Below are 17,235 nucleotides of genomic sequence, written 5' to 3' on the forward strand. Positions count from 1 at the left end.
CTGTAATGGGTAAAAATGGAAATGTGTGTTTTTGTTTGCTTTGTTGTGTATATAAGAGGGTGGGCAGGCTCTGGGGATTGGACTGGGAGCTTTGTGTATGCCAGGCAAATGCTCTACCACAGAGACATCCCCCAGGCTCCTTCGTTTCTTGTTTCTTACAAAAGTGTATTTATCTATAGAGAACAGCAGCCACAGTAGAGAGAAAAGAAAGTGTTTCTGTGTTCTAAAAAGTGCCTCTGGTCTGTTTTCAGAGTGGCTTCCTGGCCCAGGCCTGTATTTACAGTCTGCTGACAAGGTTGCTATCAATACCACTCCCCCCACCCACCCCCACTCCACCCTGCTCCCTTCTAGTGCTGTTTATTTTGGCTTCCTAGAGATTAATTAGGTCTCAAGTCATCTGGCTCTCCATGACCTCCTGTAGCTTTCCTTTCCTTATTTTACTTGTGCCTGGTTCCAAAGGATCTGGCCTTGTAGCACATTTCCCTGTAGGACGGCTTTGGACTATGGGGCCCTGCTGTGTCTGGCCCTCTGCAGTGTCAGGCAGCCCAGAGGCCTGTACATGAATGTAAGCTGAGGAATTGTTTTAGGCGCTTTGAAAGCTCCCTTCACTCTTTGGGAGGCTGTGGGCAGGTTGGAGGTAGGAGGGTAGAGTCCAGAGATGATTGCAATAAGGAGAGGCCTCTGCATGGAGGACTCTGTAGTCTTTTTCTAACTAGGAACCAACAGTGGCTTGCTTCTTTGGTTGCTTGGTGTGAAACTTGTCCCAGGCGGAACCTCTCTGCTCTCTGTCATCTAAACTTCAGCTTCTAAGCATCTCACAGTAGTTTTGGGTGGACTCTTGGGTTCCTCTGGGTTTTTATCAGTTTTCTTTGATTCTTCATTAGAATTGATGTCATCGGCTTTCTCTTCCTTTACAACCTTGGTTTCGATCATTTCCTTCTTTTGATTCTTGTTTGTGAAAGGGAAGGCCTTCACATACCTGTAGGTGTACACATACATCACAATGAGAGACTTCAGGTGACACACATCACACCCCTGGACAGGTGGCGCAGTCCCCTGGACAGCTTTATTTCAATGGTAATACAGATATACTTTGATATATCACCACCACCACCATTTTAGTGGATTTATTGGATACTTATAGAGCCAGCTCTGGATGTCTTCCCGACTCCTTCATCTAAAACAAAGACCCCCAACTCAAATACAGCCTAAGATTTTTTTCTATTGTTCTCTCCTTTTTTTATTTCTTGAGTTTTGCACCCATTGATCCATATCTACTGTCTATCTAAATGACACATTTGTGCTGAGGTTATAAGGTAGGGAGGTCTAAGAGGGGGTGCCATCTCCATTTTGACCAAGTGCCAGTAACAACTGTGGAGCACAACAAAAGTGACAAGATCAGAGATGTGTCAACAGCCTCACCTTTTCACGTAGCAAACAGCCAGAATAGCAGCAGCTCCAAAGAATAGGAGGGCGAGCACCAGCAGGGCTGTGGGGACACCTGGAGGAAGACAGGTTTGTTGGTCTTTTGCTTGCACAAATTGTTGTCTGTGCACATAATGGTTTATTTTTACATGAGATGCAGATGAGAGCCAGTGCAGAAGACCCTTCTCTGTGACTATTTTCAATCATGCACATATAATTTTAATTTTTACAGTGTGTGTGTGTGTGTGTTTGTGTAGGTGAGTGTGGGTTCTAACATGACACTGTCCACATGTACAGGTCAGAAGACAACTTGTGGAAGTCAGTTCTTGCCTTCCATTAGGTGAGTACCAGGGGTTGAACTTACATTGTTGGGCTTTGGCAGCAGGTGCCTTCACCTACCCAGCCATCTCACCATCCCTCTGTTTACAATGAGGGTGTTCTTTACTTCTCCTTTATCATTGCAATGTGAAAAGTAGAATTTGTTTCATGGAGCCCTGAGACCAGTTTCACAGGTTCATGTGAGAAATGGGTGATGGGATTGAAGTGATAGGCCATGCAGGTGTATATTTTCGTGTCCACAGTGAAGAATAATAATTTATTTGTGAAAAGCAGTGAAGCTCTTTTATGTTCATGATGTGTGACTGTGTGATGTGGTCCATGAGGCTCTTTACAAAGCTAGCTCTATGAAAGCTGAGCTTTCATTAAGCTTTTGTTTGTGCCTGGTAGGTGCTGAGTGATCAGCCTGGGGATGAGCTGGGTGATATGCATTTGCCTGCCACAGACAGTTGCCCATGCCCAATAGTCCCAGAAGACATTCACCTCCAAACCCAGCTGCTTCATTATTGAATGCTGCTCCACTTTTAACAGATTCTGTTTCTGCAGCTACAGTGTTAGGTTCCGTATAAACTTCAGTAAAACAGATCTTTTTTGTCTTCCGTGGCATGGAGGTGGATGGTGGAGCCCGGGTTGAAGCAGGAACATGAGTTGTAGAGTCGGGGGATGAAGCTGAGTAGGCGCTGTTGCTGACAGAGAACTCCATTTCGGGTGTCTGAGTGTCCAACATGGGGTTGAATGTGGTGATGATTTCTGGAATGCACGAGTTAACCCAGGTGTCTGTTGGGAGAAGGAAAAGGAGAATTAAGCATAGCAGCAGGACCCTACCAGGACCCTCACTACAGTCAGAACTCAGGTCTCACCAAGATTCAAAACTAATCTCAGTTTCCTTCCTTAGCACACTGCAGCATCTGCCTACTCTAGACTGTCGATCAGGACTTCGATGATCAGCATGAGATGACAGCATGAGGCTAGGAGACACAAAGCCTTAGCTCTCTCTCAACGGTCCTGCTATCCCTCCCGATAGCTCTTCAGTTCTTGCTACACTTTCTTAATCTCCCTGGCTTTCTCAGTGACTCCTTTTAAAACCTCTGTCTGATCTTTACTTAGCCAATTCTCCTCCAGGCTCCACACTTCTCTAGACTAGGTCTCTAGACACATATTCTTGTCCTTGCCTGATTTTAATTCCCATCATTGTGTCCTCCTCTGGACTGACTGTGAACTGTCGGCAATAGCACACTTGTCTGACTGAATTGTTGTATCTGGCATACAGTGTATGCACAGTGAATATCTCATAAAGAAGAAATAAAGAAAAGAAAAGACAAAAGAGAGGAAGGAGAAACTTGGGGGGGGGAGTCAAATGATATCACTTTAGAACAAGATCTAAAATAAAATCTCTTGGTGTTGAGAGATGGGGGCAGGAAGGGAGGAGGGTAAGGGAGGGGAAGGAGGGGGAGGGAAGAGAAGTGTTTTCCAAGCTGTTGGATAGACTTTCGAGGAAACACATCTGTCTGTCTTCTAAGTCTGAGTCAGCCATGGTACCAGATGTTTAGCTATCTCATGCAGCATTTATCAAGCCTTCATTTACAGGAAGATGCTGAAGTTCATACACATCAAGTTTGCTTGCTCAATCACGGTTAGGAAATGGCAGGACTGCACAATATCTTACAACACAAATTCACATCTATTTTAAACCCCTGATTATTTATAGCACTAGATACCAATGGCCATAATTAAAGCTATGCAGGAAATTGTTTCAATAAGTTGATTTGATTTTGGAAGTTGGACGAATCACCAGTCAAGAAACTTGCTGATAAAATGTTTGACTACACACGCATCAAGTCAATGTTTTATCCTATTCATGGTACTTTGAAAATAGCCCTGTTCAAATAAACCTTGTTGACTTTGTTGCCTTGGACTTTTAGTCGTGTTTCTCATTCTTTAGTCTTTGCTAGGCTCTTCCTCCAGAAAATGAACATTTATTTTAAAGCAAGGGTAGAAAACATAGAGAACTCAATAGACACTATTGAGTCCTAAAACACACAGACATATCAGAACAGTTCCTGCTTCTGGCCAGAGGAACTTGGGTGGAGTGTGGAGGGTTGATGGTTTTCATTCCACAGATACTTATGGGGTACCATCTCCATGCCAGGCAGTGATCTAAATGACAGAGACAAAGCTTCTAATTCATTAGAAGAACAGAGATAACAAAAGATAAACAAGCCATGAATGTCAAGAGATAATAAACAGTGAAAAGAAACTTTAAGGTGGTGGGGGTTAAACTGGTAAGGGTGGAGATGAAGGATGGATACTTGGCTAGAGTGCCAAGAGGAAGTCTCCTGGGGAGGCAGTACTTAACCTGAGACCCAGTGCTTAAAAGTAGCCAGTCACTAGAGATGTAGGGCAGATGCTGGAAGAAAACAAAAAGTACAAGAGCAAAAACTTGACTATGCTGAGCCTATTCCATGAACAAGAAAGCAAGCCAATGTGGCTGAAACAGAGCGGAGCTCATCTGTAGGGAGGGAACAGGATATCCTGGTCAACAGGATGTGCATGATCCAAGAATGGAGAAGTAGGAAGGTATCTTCAGGTCAGGAGAATGACAAGGAGCATAGTGTGGCCCCAGAGAATGGTGTGAGTGTGACTGGTAGGAGAAAGCCTGCAAGCAGGAGGTGAGGCTAAAGAGACAGATCTGGGCAGGCTATCAGGATTGCTAGTTGTCTTGTTAAAGGGTTTATGATTTACTCTGTGGGAGAGGGTCTTTTCTGCTGGGATCTGAAACCCATTTAAACCATATTCAAGAGTTTTCATATGCATCTAATTTTAAATGCAAAAGACATCACATGCTACATACTACAATATATGGGAAGTCACCCAAGGCTGTAGTGCAAACAGAAGAGAAAGAGTTACCAAATTGATGAGGTGGGGGAGGGGTCAGTTGCAAAGGGAGGGAGAACATCCAGGAGCAGAGAAGGAGGGTTCTTGCAAATTGCATAGAAATAGGAAAATCTAGAAATGTCTGGTTTCTAAAATTTAGAAAGATTAGGAATAACACAAAGTCCACTGATAGAAGATGGACTGAAGAAATCACTATACAGCCAGCCACTGGAGTACATTGAAAGCGCAGCCATTAAAAATTAGAAAGGCCTCTAATAGCCAAAGCCAGACTAATTTCACAGAGCAGTGTGTGCTATTCCAGCTTCTTTTCTTGTGAGAAAAGTAAACTATATCCCACAGATCTTTCTATATGCCCAGGAATGAAAAAGACGGAATGACTAGGAGTAAATCCTCCCTGACTGTTTTGGACAATTGCAGCATGTTGATGTTGTATGTATTTAAGAAAATTAAACCAATAAAATCTGTACCCTATAACAGACCACAGACAGAAGCATATGAATCTTTTCTATTTCAAATGAGATTCTAATCCCAATGGGGGTGGAGTTTGTCCAGTCACTTCTACAAGGAGTTCCCTGATGATCCATCCTGGCAGAAATTTCTTCTAGGAGCCAGTGAAGAAATCCTCAGTTTTACTCAATAGATTTGTTTCCTAAAGATACTGGCTTTGCTATTTAGAAACTGTTGTAGTACAAGAAAGTGTGTTCTTTACCAAGAACTAAAGTATTGGAAAAGACAGATAAGGTATCGTCAGAAAATTATTAAATCTGAGCTGGAAACATCAATATAAATGTATGGTTCATTCATTCATTCTCTCTCTCTCCCTCTCCCTCTCCCTCTCCCTCTCCCTCTCTCTCTCTCTCTCTCTCTCTCTCTCTCTCTCTCTCTCTCTCGCTCGCTCGCTCCATTGCTGAGACTCAATAAAAAACACCACTAGTATTCTCATGCAGATCTTGTTTTTGGTTAGCATTTTGCACTGTAGAGCTTGGTAGAGAAATGAACTGTTACCTCTCCACCAGGAGCAGATAGGACACAAAGTAAGCCAGGGCTTACTAGGAAGCAGTAGTCACCTCTAGGACTCCCAAAAGCCTGGTATGGAACATGTACAGGACTTAAAAGAATAATGAGTATAAAATTTATTGTAATGTGCTTGACAACTTGAATAAATCAAATATCACATGTCTGTGATAGTATAAGGTGGAGAAAGAGTATGTATACGCACATGCATGTGTATGCTGTGGGGGTGGGGCTAGCTAATACATGTAGAGAGGAGGAATGATGTAGAAAAGTCCCTACTCTGTCGTCCCCTAAGTAATAAACCATTTTCAGCAAGGACCATAGAGGTAGTTTGAAGTGAGGATATTTACATGGCACTAAAATATGCTAGATTGCCTACTAATTACAAAGGAGAAAACTTACCTTCTCATTTAATTTTTCAGTCATTGCCTTAATCAAATACTCAAAGTTAGAGCAATCAGTAATGGGAACTGCTGGCATTTGATGCTGTTTACTGTGATGAGATTCCAACTACACAACACTACCTACATCAGAAAATGAAGCCTCTTGACCTTTCAGGGTGTGGGAAATATCAGGAGCTGAGATTACACGGTAAAGAAAAGCAGGAGGAAACAGACAGCCTGAGTCCCCTTCCTCTCCTGTTAGTCCCGGATGGGTACCATAGCACTGCACTGCCAGCAGGTGGAGAAGCAAGGCGTTAGGAGGCGGGGCCAGCTCCCAGGAACCCTGTTAATGAGAGAAGCAGGCACACAAACCGCTAAGTTCTCTAGCTAGGACGGCTGGAGGGACAGAGAAGAATGGAGACAAGGCATCATGTTGGCAGGAGAATCAACTGGAAGTCTTGACTCTGCCACTAAACCCCCACCCCAACACACACACACACACACACACACACACACACACACACACACACACACACACACACACACACACACTGAACTATTGGCACAGACAGAAAGCTGGACAGACGTCTCTAAGAGCCCTTCCCATTTCAAAGCCCTTTAGTTCAGAGAAGTGCTTGCAATTTCTGAATTCAATTTCGCTGAAGTTGACTGGTAAGCACTACTTTTCTCTCAGATCTACAAATCAATATTGATGTACACAGTGAGATATAGGAGTATATGTGAAAAGAAATGAATCAAGCAGCTTTCTTATCACACACACACACACACAAAAGCAAAAACAAAACAGCTGGGTATTAATTGAAGTAAATGTTCTGAGGAATGACTTAGAAAAACCACTGGATTAGGGCCCAAGGCTGGTGGGCAAGACCATCAAGATGGCTGCACGAGCCAATGAGCCCTAAGCTTTAAGTTTCGACTTCTTCCTTCAAAAGGGAGATGAGGCCTTGCTTTCAAGATGTCAGGTTCAGCATCTGTTAATAGGTGGGAATTAAGATTCACTGGACTTAGTATAGGTTAAGTGCGGTTTATTCGGGGAGAATTCACTTACACATGAAACAGGTGACCGCTGTGGTTCCCATTCCACAGATGCCACCCTGCCACCCGGATGCTCTCCGAACCCCGACCAGGAAACAAGAGAGCAAGCTGGGGTCCAGGACTCCAAACCTAGCTTTCCCCCATCACATCCGCACCTGTGACCACGCCCATTTGCGTGTGGGGTGAATACCTCGCTATACATCTGAGTTCTGTGGGACAGTGGAAAGAATGTGGCAATGTCAGAGTTAGACCCACGTTTGAACCTCTTCCATCTGAGACTCTACTTTGAATATAAGTTCCATTATTCCCCAGTGTTTATGTGTTAGAATCCAGTGTGGCAATGCCAAGAGGTGGTGGGACCTTTAAGGGGTGGAGCCTAACAGGAAGTCATAAAAGGTATAGAAGAAATCAATGAGCTTTCCTGGGACCCTGGTTGGACCTGGGAGTCATAATATTCTTGAATCCCTCTCTGGCTTCCAGTCTCAGCATATGAACACTCAATGCTTTCTCCCACATAGCCCTGCCTTTGTGATGACATGGAGAGCTACCTCTCCATTGTCAAGTTGCTGCTGTGCCATGACCTTGACTCTCCAGAGCTGCGAGCCAACCTCCCTTTCTTTATAAATTGCTCAGCTACAGTTATTTTATCATGGAAATGGGGAATGTCCAACACAGAAACATTAGACAAGTGGACCAAAGTCCCCATAGATACATCTCCTTGTTTGAAGACAGGATGAGAAGGCTTCCTTAGGGAGAGTTCAAGGTTCTTTGAGAAAGCTAACCTCTCAATTGCTTTATCCAGAGGGGATGCATCACATACATCTGTTTCTTTTCCACTTCCTGTTTCCTTTTAGGAACCCCAAGTCCCTGGAAACACACTGTCCTTATGCTATCACTCAGTCATATCTTTAACGTTTTCCTCTGAGAGGCACATTGCTCCCCCCCAGCCTTGTCTTGGAACATTTAGAAGACCTGTGACTGCTTCTGCTGCTTTTGCAGCTGCTTAGGTTGTTTGTCCCAGACAGGTCCCAGATATTAAGACACCCAGAGAAGATGTGCCACGCGAAGTGGCTGTGGGTCCAGACTTACCAGATGAGTTGTGACAATAGGCTTTGAACTTTGAGCTGGGCACAGCGTTCCAAATCAGGACACCTTGCCCATTCTTCCCACATTTGGGGTTTGATAAAATCCGAGGGATGACAGAGATCCGTTCTCCAACCCACCCATAGCTGTAGAAGAATACACATTGGTTGAACAGAGGTTAGAAGGCAGCAAGTCTACTGTGGAACAGGACACCAGCTTTAAAGAAGCTCTTTCTTACCTGCAAGTCTCAAAGCCAGACTTCTGAGCTGCTACTACCTGGTCCTTGCTGGCCAGAGTCAGCCCCAGCACCTTGCAGGCCTCCTCGGCTTCTGTGAAATTCATCTGTGTGTTTGCCTTTCTGTAAACAAGGGCGACCCCCATGTATCTACATATGGAGGTGGAAAGTTCTGGAAAGAAATCATAAAGTCCTCAGTTTGCTTCTAGTTTGTTCCTAGCTCTCAGGCCTTTCCTTCCTCACAAAGAATCATTGTGTTGACCCAGGTCTGTGAGGCTGGTGCTGGACTTAGAAACAATAACACGGGCCAGGAATGTCCTACAAGGACTGCCTGCTGGGTTAGATGCTTGTTCTGCCTGGTGGAGGCTGTCAATCTCCAGATCAAGAGTGCATAGAACACTCTGCACCAAGGAATCTGCCAATCACACCAGGGCTTTAGCTAGCTATCAGCTCCTGGTGTGGGGTCTCGGGATTTAGATGCTTCCAACATTGTTTTTGAAGTCTATAAGAGGAAGCCTCTGAGATTTGGAGGAAGGTAAAAGCCAGGGCTCTGTTTAACAGAATAATCCAAAGTAGTATGGCCAGGAACATTCCTGTTTTGACTGAGGCTGGCCATGTGCTTACTAAAAGAGAATGTGAGTTCTCCATTTCAGTCCTTTCTGACCATTGGAGGACAGACTTACTCAGAAATTCCTGAAGGAGCTAGCAGGAAATCTTACAGGGCAGGGAAACTAAATAAAGGAAACTGAGTTTGAGTTAGGGTGGAGCTTGGTATCACCTATGGTAAGACCTTATGCTTGTTACTTTATCTTTTTGAGTTCATTTTCTTTTTTGGAATATAGAGAGTAACAGTGGGAGTTACATGAATGAATTCTTATGAGACTCAGAATATTATCTGCCATAATAAACAACTATAAATAATGCTGTCATTTGGTCTTTAAGCACTCTGGTGTATCCAACACAGACTGATCTTCCTGGGAAGGCTGAAGCAGCCGGACTTGTCAGAATATTTTTTTCTAAAAATCTAGTGGATTTGGTAAGTCTTTTGACCCACTCCACTGGTATGAACCTATATAAAATTACCATATTGTATTACATTCCAGTACCTTACTCCTGTTGGACTTTATCTATGAAGGTCCATAAAAAAGACATTTAGCCTTGTAAGTAATGGTTATACAAGGCTCTGACAGGGATGTCCAGTTTTCTGCCCAAGGACCTCATGAACCCTAAGATAGCATAATAGCCTAATGGTCCAAAATTGTAAACTTACTTAAAATATCATGAATTTTTTTTTTTGTGAAAATCCACTTCAAATTCCCAAGCCTGTGTAAAACATTCCCACCTCTCGCACTGTTAATTGACTATTGGGAGCTTGGGGACAAGTCAAAACATTCATCTGTGAAATTATACCTTGTCAGGCCTTGTGTTTGGAATTATACCAGGTAACGTGTACCTAGCAGAGCTTGGAACCAAGGGAGGCAATCAAATATAGAAACTCCATGCTTTGCAATTTCATTTAGAAATTCTGACATCAAACTGGAATCCAACAGTACACTCCTATCACAGTTTCTATAAGACTTCTTAGAAAACATCACAGATTGGCAGGAATAGTATGTTCTTGGGAATCATACAGGGCAGAGTCAATGCCAAGTGTCAATATTTACTACCTGCATGGCATCAGACAAAGTCCTTGGCTGCACTTATGATTTTTTCCATATAAACAATGTTTTATTGAGAGGGGAATCAAAGAAATGCTACATGTACTCAGTTCTGAATCTCTCTGTAAGAAGCCTTTAAGAAAATTCCTATCTGTGCCCACTCACCACATCACCACAGAGTCCAATAAGACTTTTCTGCTGGTAACCAGTTAACTTTCTGCTCTTTCCAAGAGTTTAATCTCCTCAGGAAAAAATTGCCATTGTTGAGGATGAAGCAAATAGGAAGAGTCATTGTCAAAGAGTAGTTTCTAAGGGCTAGGGATATGGCTTAGTTGGGAAAGCTTGCCTAGCATGGCACAACACCTTCAGTTCACTCTTCTTCATTGCTAAGACTAGACATGGTGGTACGCACCTGTAATCCCAACTTCCACAAGGTGAAGGCAAAAAGGATCAGGAGTTCAAGGTTATTCTTAGATACATAGTGAATTTGGGGTTAGCCTGGGCTATATGAGATCCCCATCTTCAAAAAAAAAAAAAAAAAAAAAAAAAACAAACTCCAAAATAACTTGTGTAGTAGCAGCATTGCAGGGGGAAATGTGAACGTTTGCTGATGGGATTCCTAAGAGGAATAGGTTTATTTAAAAGTTACAGTTCTGGTATTTGGGGGTGGGGAACTAATCATCTAACTCTAACCTCTCATAAAAGTCAAGTCCAGCAATATATCAACCAACACCAAATGTCTATTCCTGATATAGTTTCTGCCTCAGAACATCTTCAGCAGAAGAATAGGGTCTCCTTAATAACCCTGCTACAGTACTTGCCTAGGGCTAGTGATTTGTGGTTCCAATGTTTTCTACTGCTATGCAGAAAGAGGTTTCCATGTATGGAGCCTACAAACTCAGAAGCCACAGAGTCCCTCCTGTCATACCTGCTAATGGTAACAATTTAAACCTGTATTTTCAGTTAATTTCTTGCAAATTAAAACATTGCATTTCACTAGTGGCAGAATAACCTTGTTATTAAAATAATTACAAAAACAGTAGTATAAAGTGGGTGATATTTAATAAGTTACCCATTCCTCCTCAGGCTTAGAGATTACTTTAAATAGTCACAACTCTGGCTTGCTTCTTAAATGAAACCTTTTAAAAATAAATGAGTTCTCATTTTTTTTTATTTCACACTATTATTATTAAAAGTATTCCATAACCCAAAATAAAATTCCATGTAATGGAAAGGTGACTATAAGTCATTTTGGTGAAGCTGACAACATAATGAAAACATCTCTGCATTCAATCTTCTGTTGAACCCAAGAGTCTCCCCCCAACAGTCCATGGTCAAAAGCAGAGTGGGCTTATAGCACAGTTCCCAAGACCTTGTCTATCCTCAGTTTAGAAACCTGGTAAGACACCTACCTTGCACTTGGATGGCACCTTGAGCTGGGAGCTTAGTGGTCCAAGTAGAGGCTAAAAGCAACACCAGGCCCAAGTGATTAAACATTGTGCAGACCCCTTCAGAAGCCCTGTAGCTGGCTAGGAGCAGTAAGAGAGACAGATGCTCAATTACCAGGCTGGATGGAGAGTTCTGGAAATATGTCGAGGATTTCACTGCTTTCAAGCTTCTGATTTGTCAAAATCACTAGAGGAAATGAGTGACATCCCTTGAACGCCCAGGCTGTACTTTGTGAGTGGCTTTCTGGAACATTTAGCTAATGCTGACTCAGAAACCACACACATGAGGAAGGCAGATAGCATAGTGTCAGCTGCCGAAGATTTCCCCCGTTCCCATATTCCCCTGTGGGCCCAGTTCCCACACTCTTCATTGTGATGGTTTGCAGAGCCATTCATATACTCCTGTGATTGTCTCTGCCTCCAAGAGAGACTGAAGATGAATTGTGTTTCTTTCCTTTCTACAATCAGTTGTTTCCCCCTTTCTTGGCTGCATTGCCTTGTAATGCGTAGAGAAATAGCAGTAAAGCTTGTTATGATAGTAAATGCTCATTAAAGAAAAACACTCATTCTTTGGCATGTCTGACATACATTGGACATGTCAACATTGCTATGAGATTCATTTTTCCAAAGAGACCAGACTCACAGGGTCTTATGTAGGGCCCTAACAGTGGCTCAAAAGTCAAGAGCACTTGCTGCCCTTCTGAAGGATCTGAGTTTGGATCCCAGAACCCACACTGGGTAGCTCATAACCACCTGCAATTCCAACTCCAGGGCATTTGATGCTGTCTTCTGACTCCTGCAGGCATACTCATTATACTCATTAAACTCCCATACTCATTAAACATACCCACTCATAAGTATGTATGCATACATATAAATAAATCATCTTTAAGATTCATATTTATAAAACACAAATAGCAGATAATTTAGTTTTTAAATTAGAAATTTTGTACCCTATAAAAGGAGTTTTGATTTGTATGACAGTTATCACCATGGGGGATTATTTATTTATTTTGGTTTTTCAAGATAGGGTTTCTCTGTGTTGCCTTGTCTGAACTGGAACTCACTCTATAGACCAGACTTGCTTCAAATTTGGAGATCTACCTGCTTCTGCCTCCTGAGTGCTGGGATCAACGGCATGCACCTCCACTGCCAGGATTATCATGTCACACTTTCCTTAGTAACTTCTGCTGTATTCTGGTGGAATTAAACTTAGACTCCATCCTCTTCATCTGATGAGAGATACCTAAACTGTGTTAAGTCAATGCATTTGATATATCCAAACTGGATTTTCAGTGGTTCATTTTCTTCAATCATTATAGTTAGAGCTTTTGAAAAATGCCTTGAGCAAAGGTTTGTGAGTTTTCTCCAAAATAAGTGTCTAATAAGTGTCTATTATGGGCATGGTATTGTCTTTCAAAGATTTATTTTTACTAGTTTTAAATTAATGCATATGTATGTTCATATTTGTGTATGTGCACACCAGTGCAGGGATTCAGGAAGGTCAAAAGAGGGTGTCAGATTCCAAGGAATTGGAGTTACAAGCAAGATGAACCATCCAGCATGGTGCTGGGAACTGAACTCAGGTCCTCTGCAAAAACAGAATTTATTTTTAAATGCTTAGCCATATCTCCAGACTGAGTGTTACCTGTTTAACACATGCAATCACAAGGATAACTAATTCTACATAATTGGTACTGGTAACAGAGTTAGACATATGTGCAGAAAATACCAGCAATGAAAATCTGTTCTTCACAAACACTGAGAGCTTCTAAGAGATCAGGGAAATAGCCCCTGAATATCTCCAATGTAAACATGTTACTTATTTGTGCACAAGCCCTGGGTACTGCATAAACACGTGTGATGCTAGCCCTGTAGTGCCTGAGAGAGGAAGGAATTGTGTCCTTTTGTATTTGTTTTAATGCTTAGCACCATGTTAGAAAGAATACATTATCAGAAAGGAGAGAGGATGGCAGGACAAGAAAAATCAACTGTAGAAGGTAAAGCATGTGAGAAATAATTTAGGAGAAGTCAGAATACACTTTCATAAACAAATAGACAGCCAGGGAATTCCTGGATGAAGAGAGTCTGAATGATTGTACTTGGGCTAAGCAGTGAGCTTTCAATTTGTTAATGACTTGGGTGAGAGAAAAATTTAGCCACTGTTAGAATATGACTGGGAATAAATAGAATATTATTTTTAAGACAGGTGGTTCTTACTATGTAGCCAAAGCTGGCCTGGACTTTTTTTTTATTATTTAGAAATTGACAATTTTATACATGTATATAATAATGTATTTTGATCATATTCACCATTGCCCTCTCTTTTTATCTCCTCCTACTCTTTCCCAACTCCCTCTTCTCAGCAAGTTCCCATCCTGCACTGCCTTTTCCCTATAACCTCTAAGTTTAATTAAGATTGTTTATCTGTGCATGGATGTGGGGTTGTTTCCTGTATCATGGGCATCTTAGAGGCTCCATTCCTGAAGAAAAAAGATGATTTCTTCTCTGGCAGCCAGTAACTGCCAATAGCTGCTCATGAGCACTGTCCGTCCCTGGCTGTGATGGAAAGAGCATGGTCTCAATCCTGTCCAAGTGACCGCAGCTGCTGTGCACATTATGCCCCGGAGACAGCACTTCACCCTCTTCTACCTGTATTCCCCATCTGAGTCAGTCCTGGGTGGGGTGGGGGTGGGGTGAGGAATGGCATAATGTTCCATCCAGGTCTGAGCACTCAGAATTAGGAGCCTGCTACAAGCCTCTGTGCTCACCATCCCTGCCTAAAAAAGGAGCTTCTCTCCCCAAGGTGGATGAGTGGCAGCTTGATTAGAATTCACTGCCTCCCAGAGTTAGAATATCTCAGTACCAGCTTCTAAGCCTCTCTGTGCAGTAAGCCTTGTTGCAAAGAAAGAACTATTCTAGTTTCCTCTTCCTTTTCTGAGAAAAGACAGCACATTGAAGAAAGCATTTATTTCATCTTACATTCCCACTGGGGGAAGTCATGGCAGGAACTCGGAGCAAGAACCTGGAGGCAGGAGCTGAAGCACAGACGATAGAAGAACGTGGCTTTACAATTTCTGAGGATGTTCAGGATGAGAAAGAGCAACCTTCTGTGCTTTGCTAAATAACAGCTCATGCTATCACCAAAGAGAACCAAAAACGAGAGAAGTTTGTACAATTAGAAATTTGTAAACTTAAATGAAGGGATTATCCATTAATTTCCAAAGGACAGCAGCAAACATGGAATATACACGCCAGGGTTATTAAAACCAGGAGCAAAAGTTCACAGGTCACCGGACCACAAAGTACCATAGCTGGACCTGATGTCAAAGACTGAGAATAACTCAGAGATCCTGGGCTTTGATATGAAGAAGCTTTTTAGTTATCTTTTAAATTCAACATATACAATTACAATGTAAATAGAATGGAGGTTTTGTAAAGTGGCAGCACAGAAATACTGTACAATCCAGAATACTGGGCCGAGGACAATGTTCGCATTTGAGTTTAAATCTTACTAACAGTAATAATCCATGTGTCCTTGGGCCTCGGTTTCACTGCTTGTCAAAGGACAGAGTCACAAGAACTTAAAAATAACAGTAGTTCTATGGTACCAAATATTATAAGGATTATTTTTAAGAAATGTATAGGTGGGTGGTGGTGGTGGTATACACCTTTAATCCTAGCACTCAGGAGACAGAGGCAGGAAGATCTCTGAATTCGTGGCCAGCCTGGTAACAGAGTGAGTTCCAGGACAGCCAGGGCTACACAGAGAAACCCTGTCTCAAAAAATATAAAGGTAGGCAAATTATTAGTCATTGTAGTCTAGTCCAACTACTGCAACCAACAACCATGCGACTCAATGACTTACTTGAAAGGTCTATGTGATATTCCAATGACTGACAGGTGGTGATGGGAGTAATAGTGGGTGTGTATATTGAGTACAGCACAGTTTATTCAAAGATAGAGACTGCTTCTACCTGACTCCCGTGACACTCCTGTCTTCTAATATCTGAGTTCTCTTCCTAGATCTTCACAGTGAACCAGCAAATGTAGATAATGGTGCTGAAGATTGCTTTTGAGGCCAAGCCTGACATGTATCACTCCTGTTTACAGTTGAGTAATCAGTACTTAGTCATGTGTTCACACCTAACCTGATTAAGGTGTTTTAATTCAGCTATGCACCCAAGAGTAAAAAGTGCTTGAGTGTCTCTGCCTGGTCACCCAATATTGGGCTCACTATTTCTCCCTTTTGCAGACCATTATGCTCTTCTCAAGGGAGGCCACTCAAGGTCCTACCCTGCACAGAGTCCTTGATCTCAGAGTTATGCCCTGCCTTAGTTAATTTTCAATTTCTATGAAAAGTCACAACCAAGGCAACTTATAAAAGAAAATATTTAATGAACGGTTATAGTTTGAGATGGTGAGTCCATGACCACCATGGCGGGAGCTTGGTAGCTGGAGCAGTAGCCAAGGGGTTTACATCCTGATCCACAGGCATGAGGCAGGGAGAGCTAACTGGAAAGGCTTGGAATTTTTGAAACCTCAAAGCTTGCCCTCATTGGCACACCTCCACCACTGAGGCCACACCTTCTAGTCCCCCCCCAAACAGTTCCACCAAACTGGGGACCAAGAATTCAAATAGATGAGTTTGTGGAGGCCATTCTCATTCAGACCACCACATGCCCAGTACACCAGTCAGGTATAGCCAGACAATTTGTGGACTTGAACCTATGAGTATAAAGGGGTGTGTACCACTCCCCAATGTGCTGATGAGGCAGGATCTGGATGATCTCAATGAAAGTCCCCACTTGTCAAGGAGAAAGATGGAAGTCACAGCAATCACCAGGCTAACGTAGTTCAGGCATGCCAGAGAAATGGCATGATGAAGATCATTGCTGTGGATGGGATGCAGTTTGAGTGTCACTATTGTAGTTAAATGGTTGGTCTCTGGGTGGTACCATATTAGGAAGAGGGGTTAGTGGGAAGTTTTCCTTGTGCAGTTCCTTTGGGAACTCTTGGGAGAGGGCTGTTATATAAGGAACAAGCCTGGCCTGGCCACCCCTTTTTACTCGGCTTCTCGTCTTTTGACACATGACTGCTTGCTCCAACATCCACACCTGTCACTACCATTTGCCCTTCACTAGAACTGAACTGGCGAAGGCATCATGACCTTGACTCTCCAGCACTGTGAACCAAATGAACTTTTTCTTAAGTTGAATATGGGGGTTCATGACTGTAATCCAATCAGTCATAAGATGTAGGCAGTAGGATCATGAGTTCAAGGCCAGCTTGGGCTACAAAATAAGAACTGGTTTTAAAACAAACAAACAAACAAAAACAACCAAGGCCCAGGGGACTGTTGAAATGACTCTGTGAGTAAAAGTGTGCCTCACTGAGCCTAATGCCCTCGTTAGATCCCCAAGACTTACATGGTGGAAGCAGAGAACTGACTGATGAAGGACTGGATACTCTATCTTAAGACTAACAGTCCCATAAAATGTAACATATGAACAAGAGTTGTATCTCATATTCAAAAGTTGGAGGATGGCCATTGTCAATTTTATCAAATCTAGAATCATCTAGGTCCTAGACTCTAGGAGGTGATCCTATAGGCATGCCAACTAGTGGATGATCTAGATTAGACCAATTGTGGTGGCAAGACCTGCCCACTATGGGGGGCACCATTCACTAGGATGAGTTCC

The 17,235-nt window shown here is 42.6% G+C and overlaps 1 protein-coding gene across 1 annotated transcript; it reads right to left on the reverse strand.

Annotated features, from left to right (window-relative positions):
• Window positions 1–330: 330 nt before the first annotated feature.
• Lyve1 (lymphatic vessel endothelial hyaluronan receptor 1) lies at window positions 331–11,749 on the reverse strand. Its single transcript, XM_051192687.1, has 6 exons — window positions 11,498–11,749; window positions 8,431–8,599; window positions 8,199–8,338; window positions 2,245–2,538; window positions 1,423–1,501; window positions 331–979 (listed from the first exon to the last, which is right to left on the reverse strand). The coding sequence occupies exons 1-6, from the start codon at window positions 11,580–11,582 to the stop codon at window positions 793–795; spliced, it is 954 nt and encodes a 317-aa protein (XP_051048644.1). The 5' UTR covers window positions 11,583–11,749; the 3' UTR covers window positions 331–792.
• Between the last annotated feature and the right edge of the window lie 5,486 nt (window positions 11,750–17,235).

Source organism: Phodopus roborovskii, unplaced genomic scaffold (assembly GCF_943737965.1).
Source record: "Phodopus roborovskii unplaced genomic scaffold, PHOROB, whole genome shotgun sequence".
Lineage (NCBI taxonomy): Eukaryota > Metazoa > Chordata > Mammalia > Rodentia > Cricetidae > Phodopus > Phodopus roborovskii.

What these genes read in the sequence shown, in the direction of transcription:
- Lyve1 (XM_051192687.1), bottom strand. Translation starts at nt 11,582, where the DNA reads ATGTTTAATCACTTGGGCCTGGTGTTGCTTTTAGCCTCTACTTGGACC. An exon ending in TGAAGCAGCTGGGTTTGGAG is followed by an intron (nt 1,502 to 2,244) that starts GTGAATGTCTTC and finishes GTCTTCCTCCAG; the next exon opens with GTGTCCCCACAGCCCTGCTG. An exon ending in GCTGTTTGCTACGTGAAAAG is followed by an intron (nt 980 to 1,422) that starts GTGAGGCTGTTG and finishes GTACACCTACAG; the next exon opens with GTATGTGAAGGCCTTCCCTT.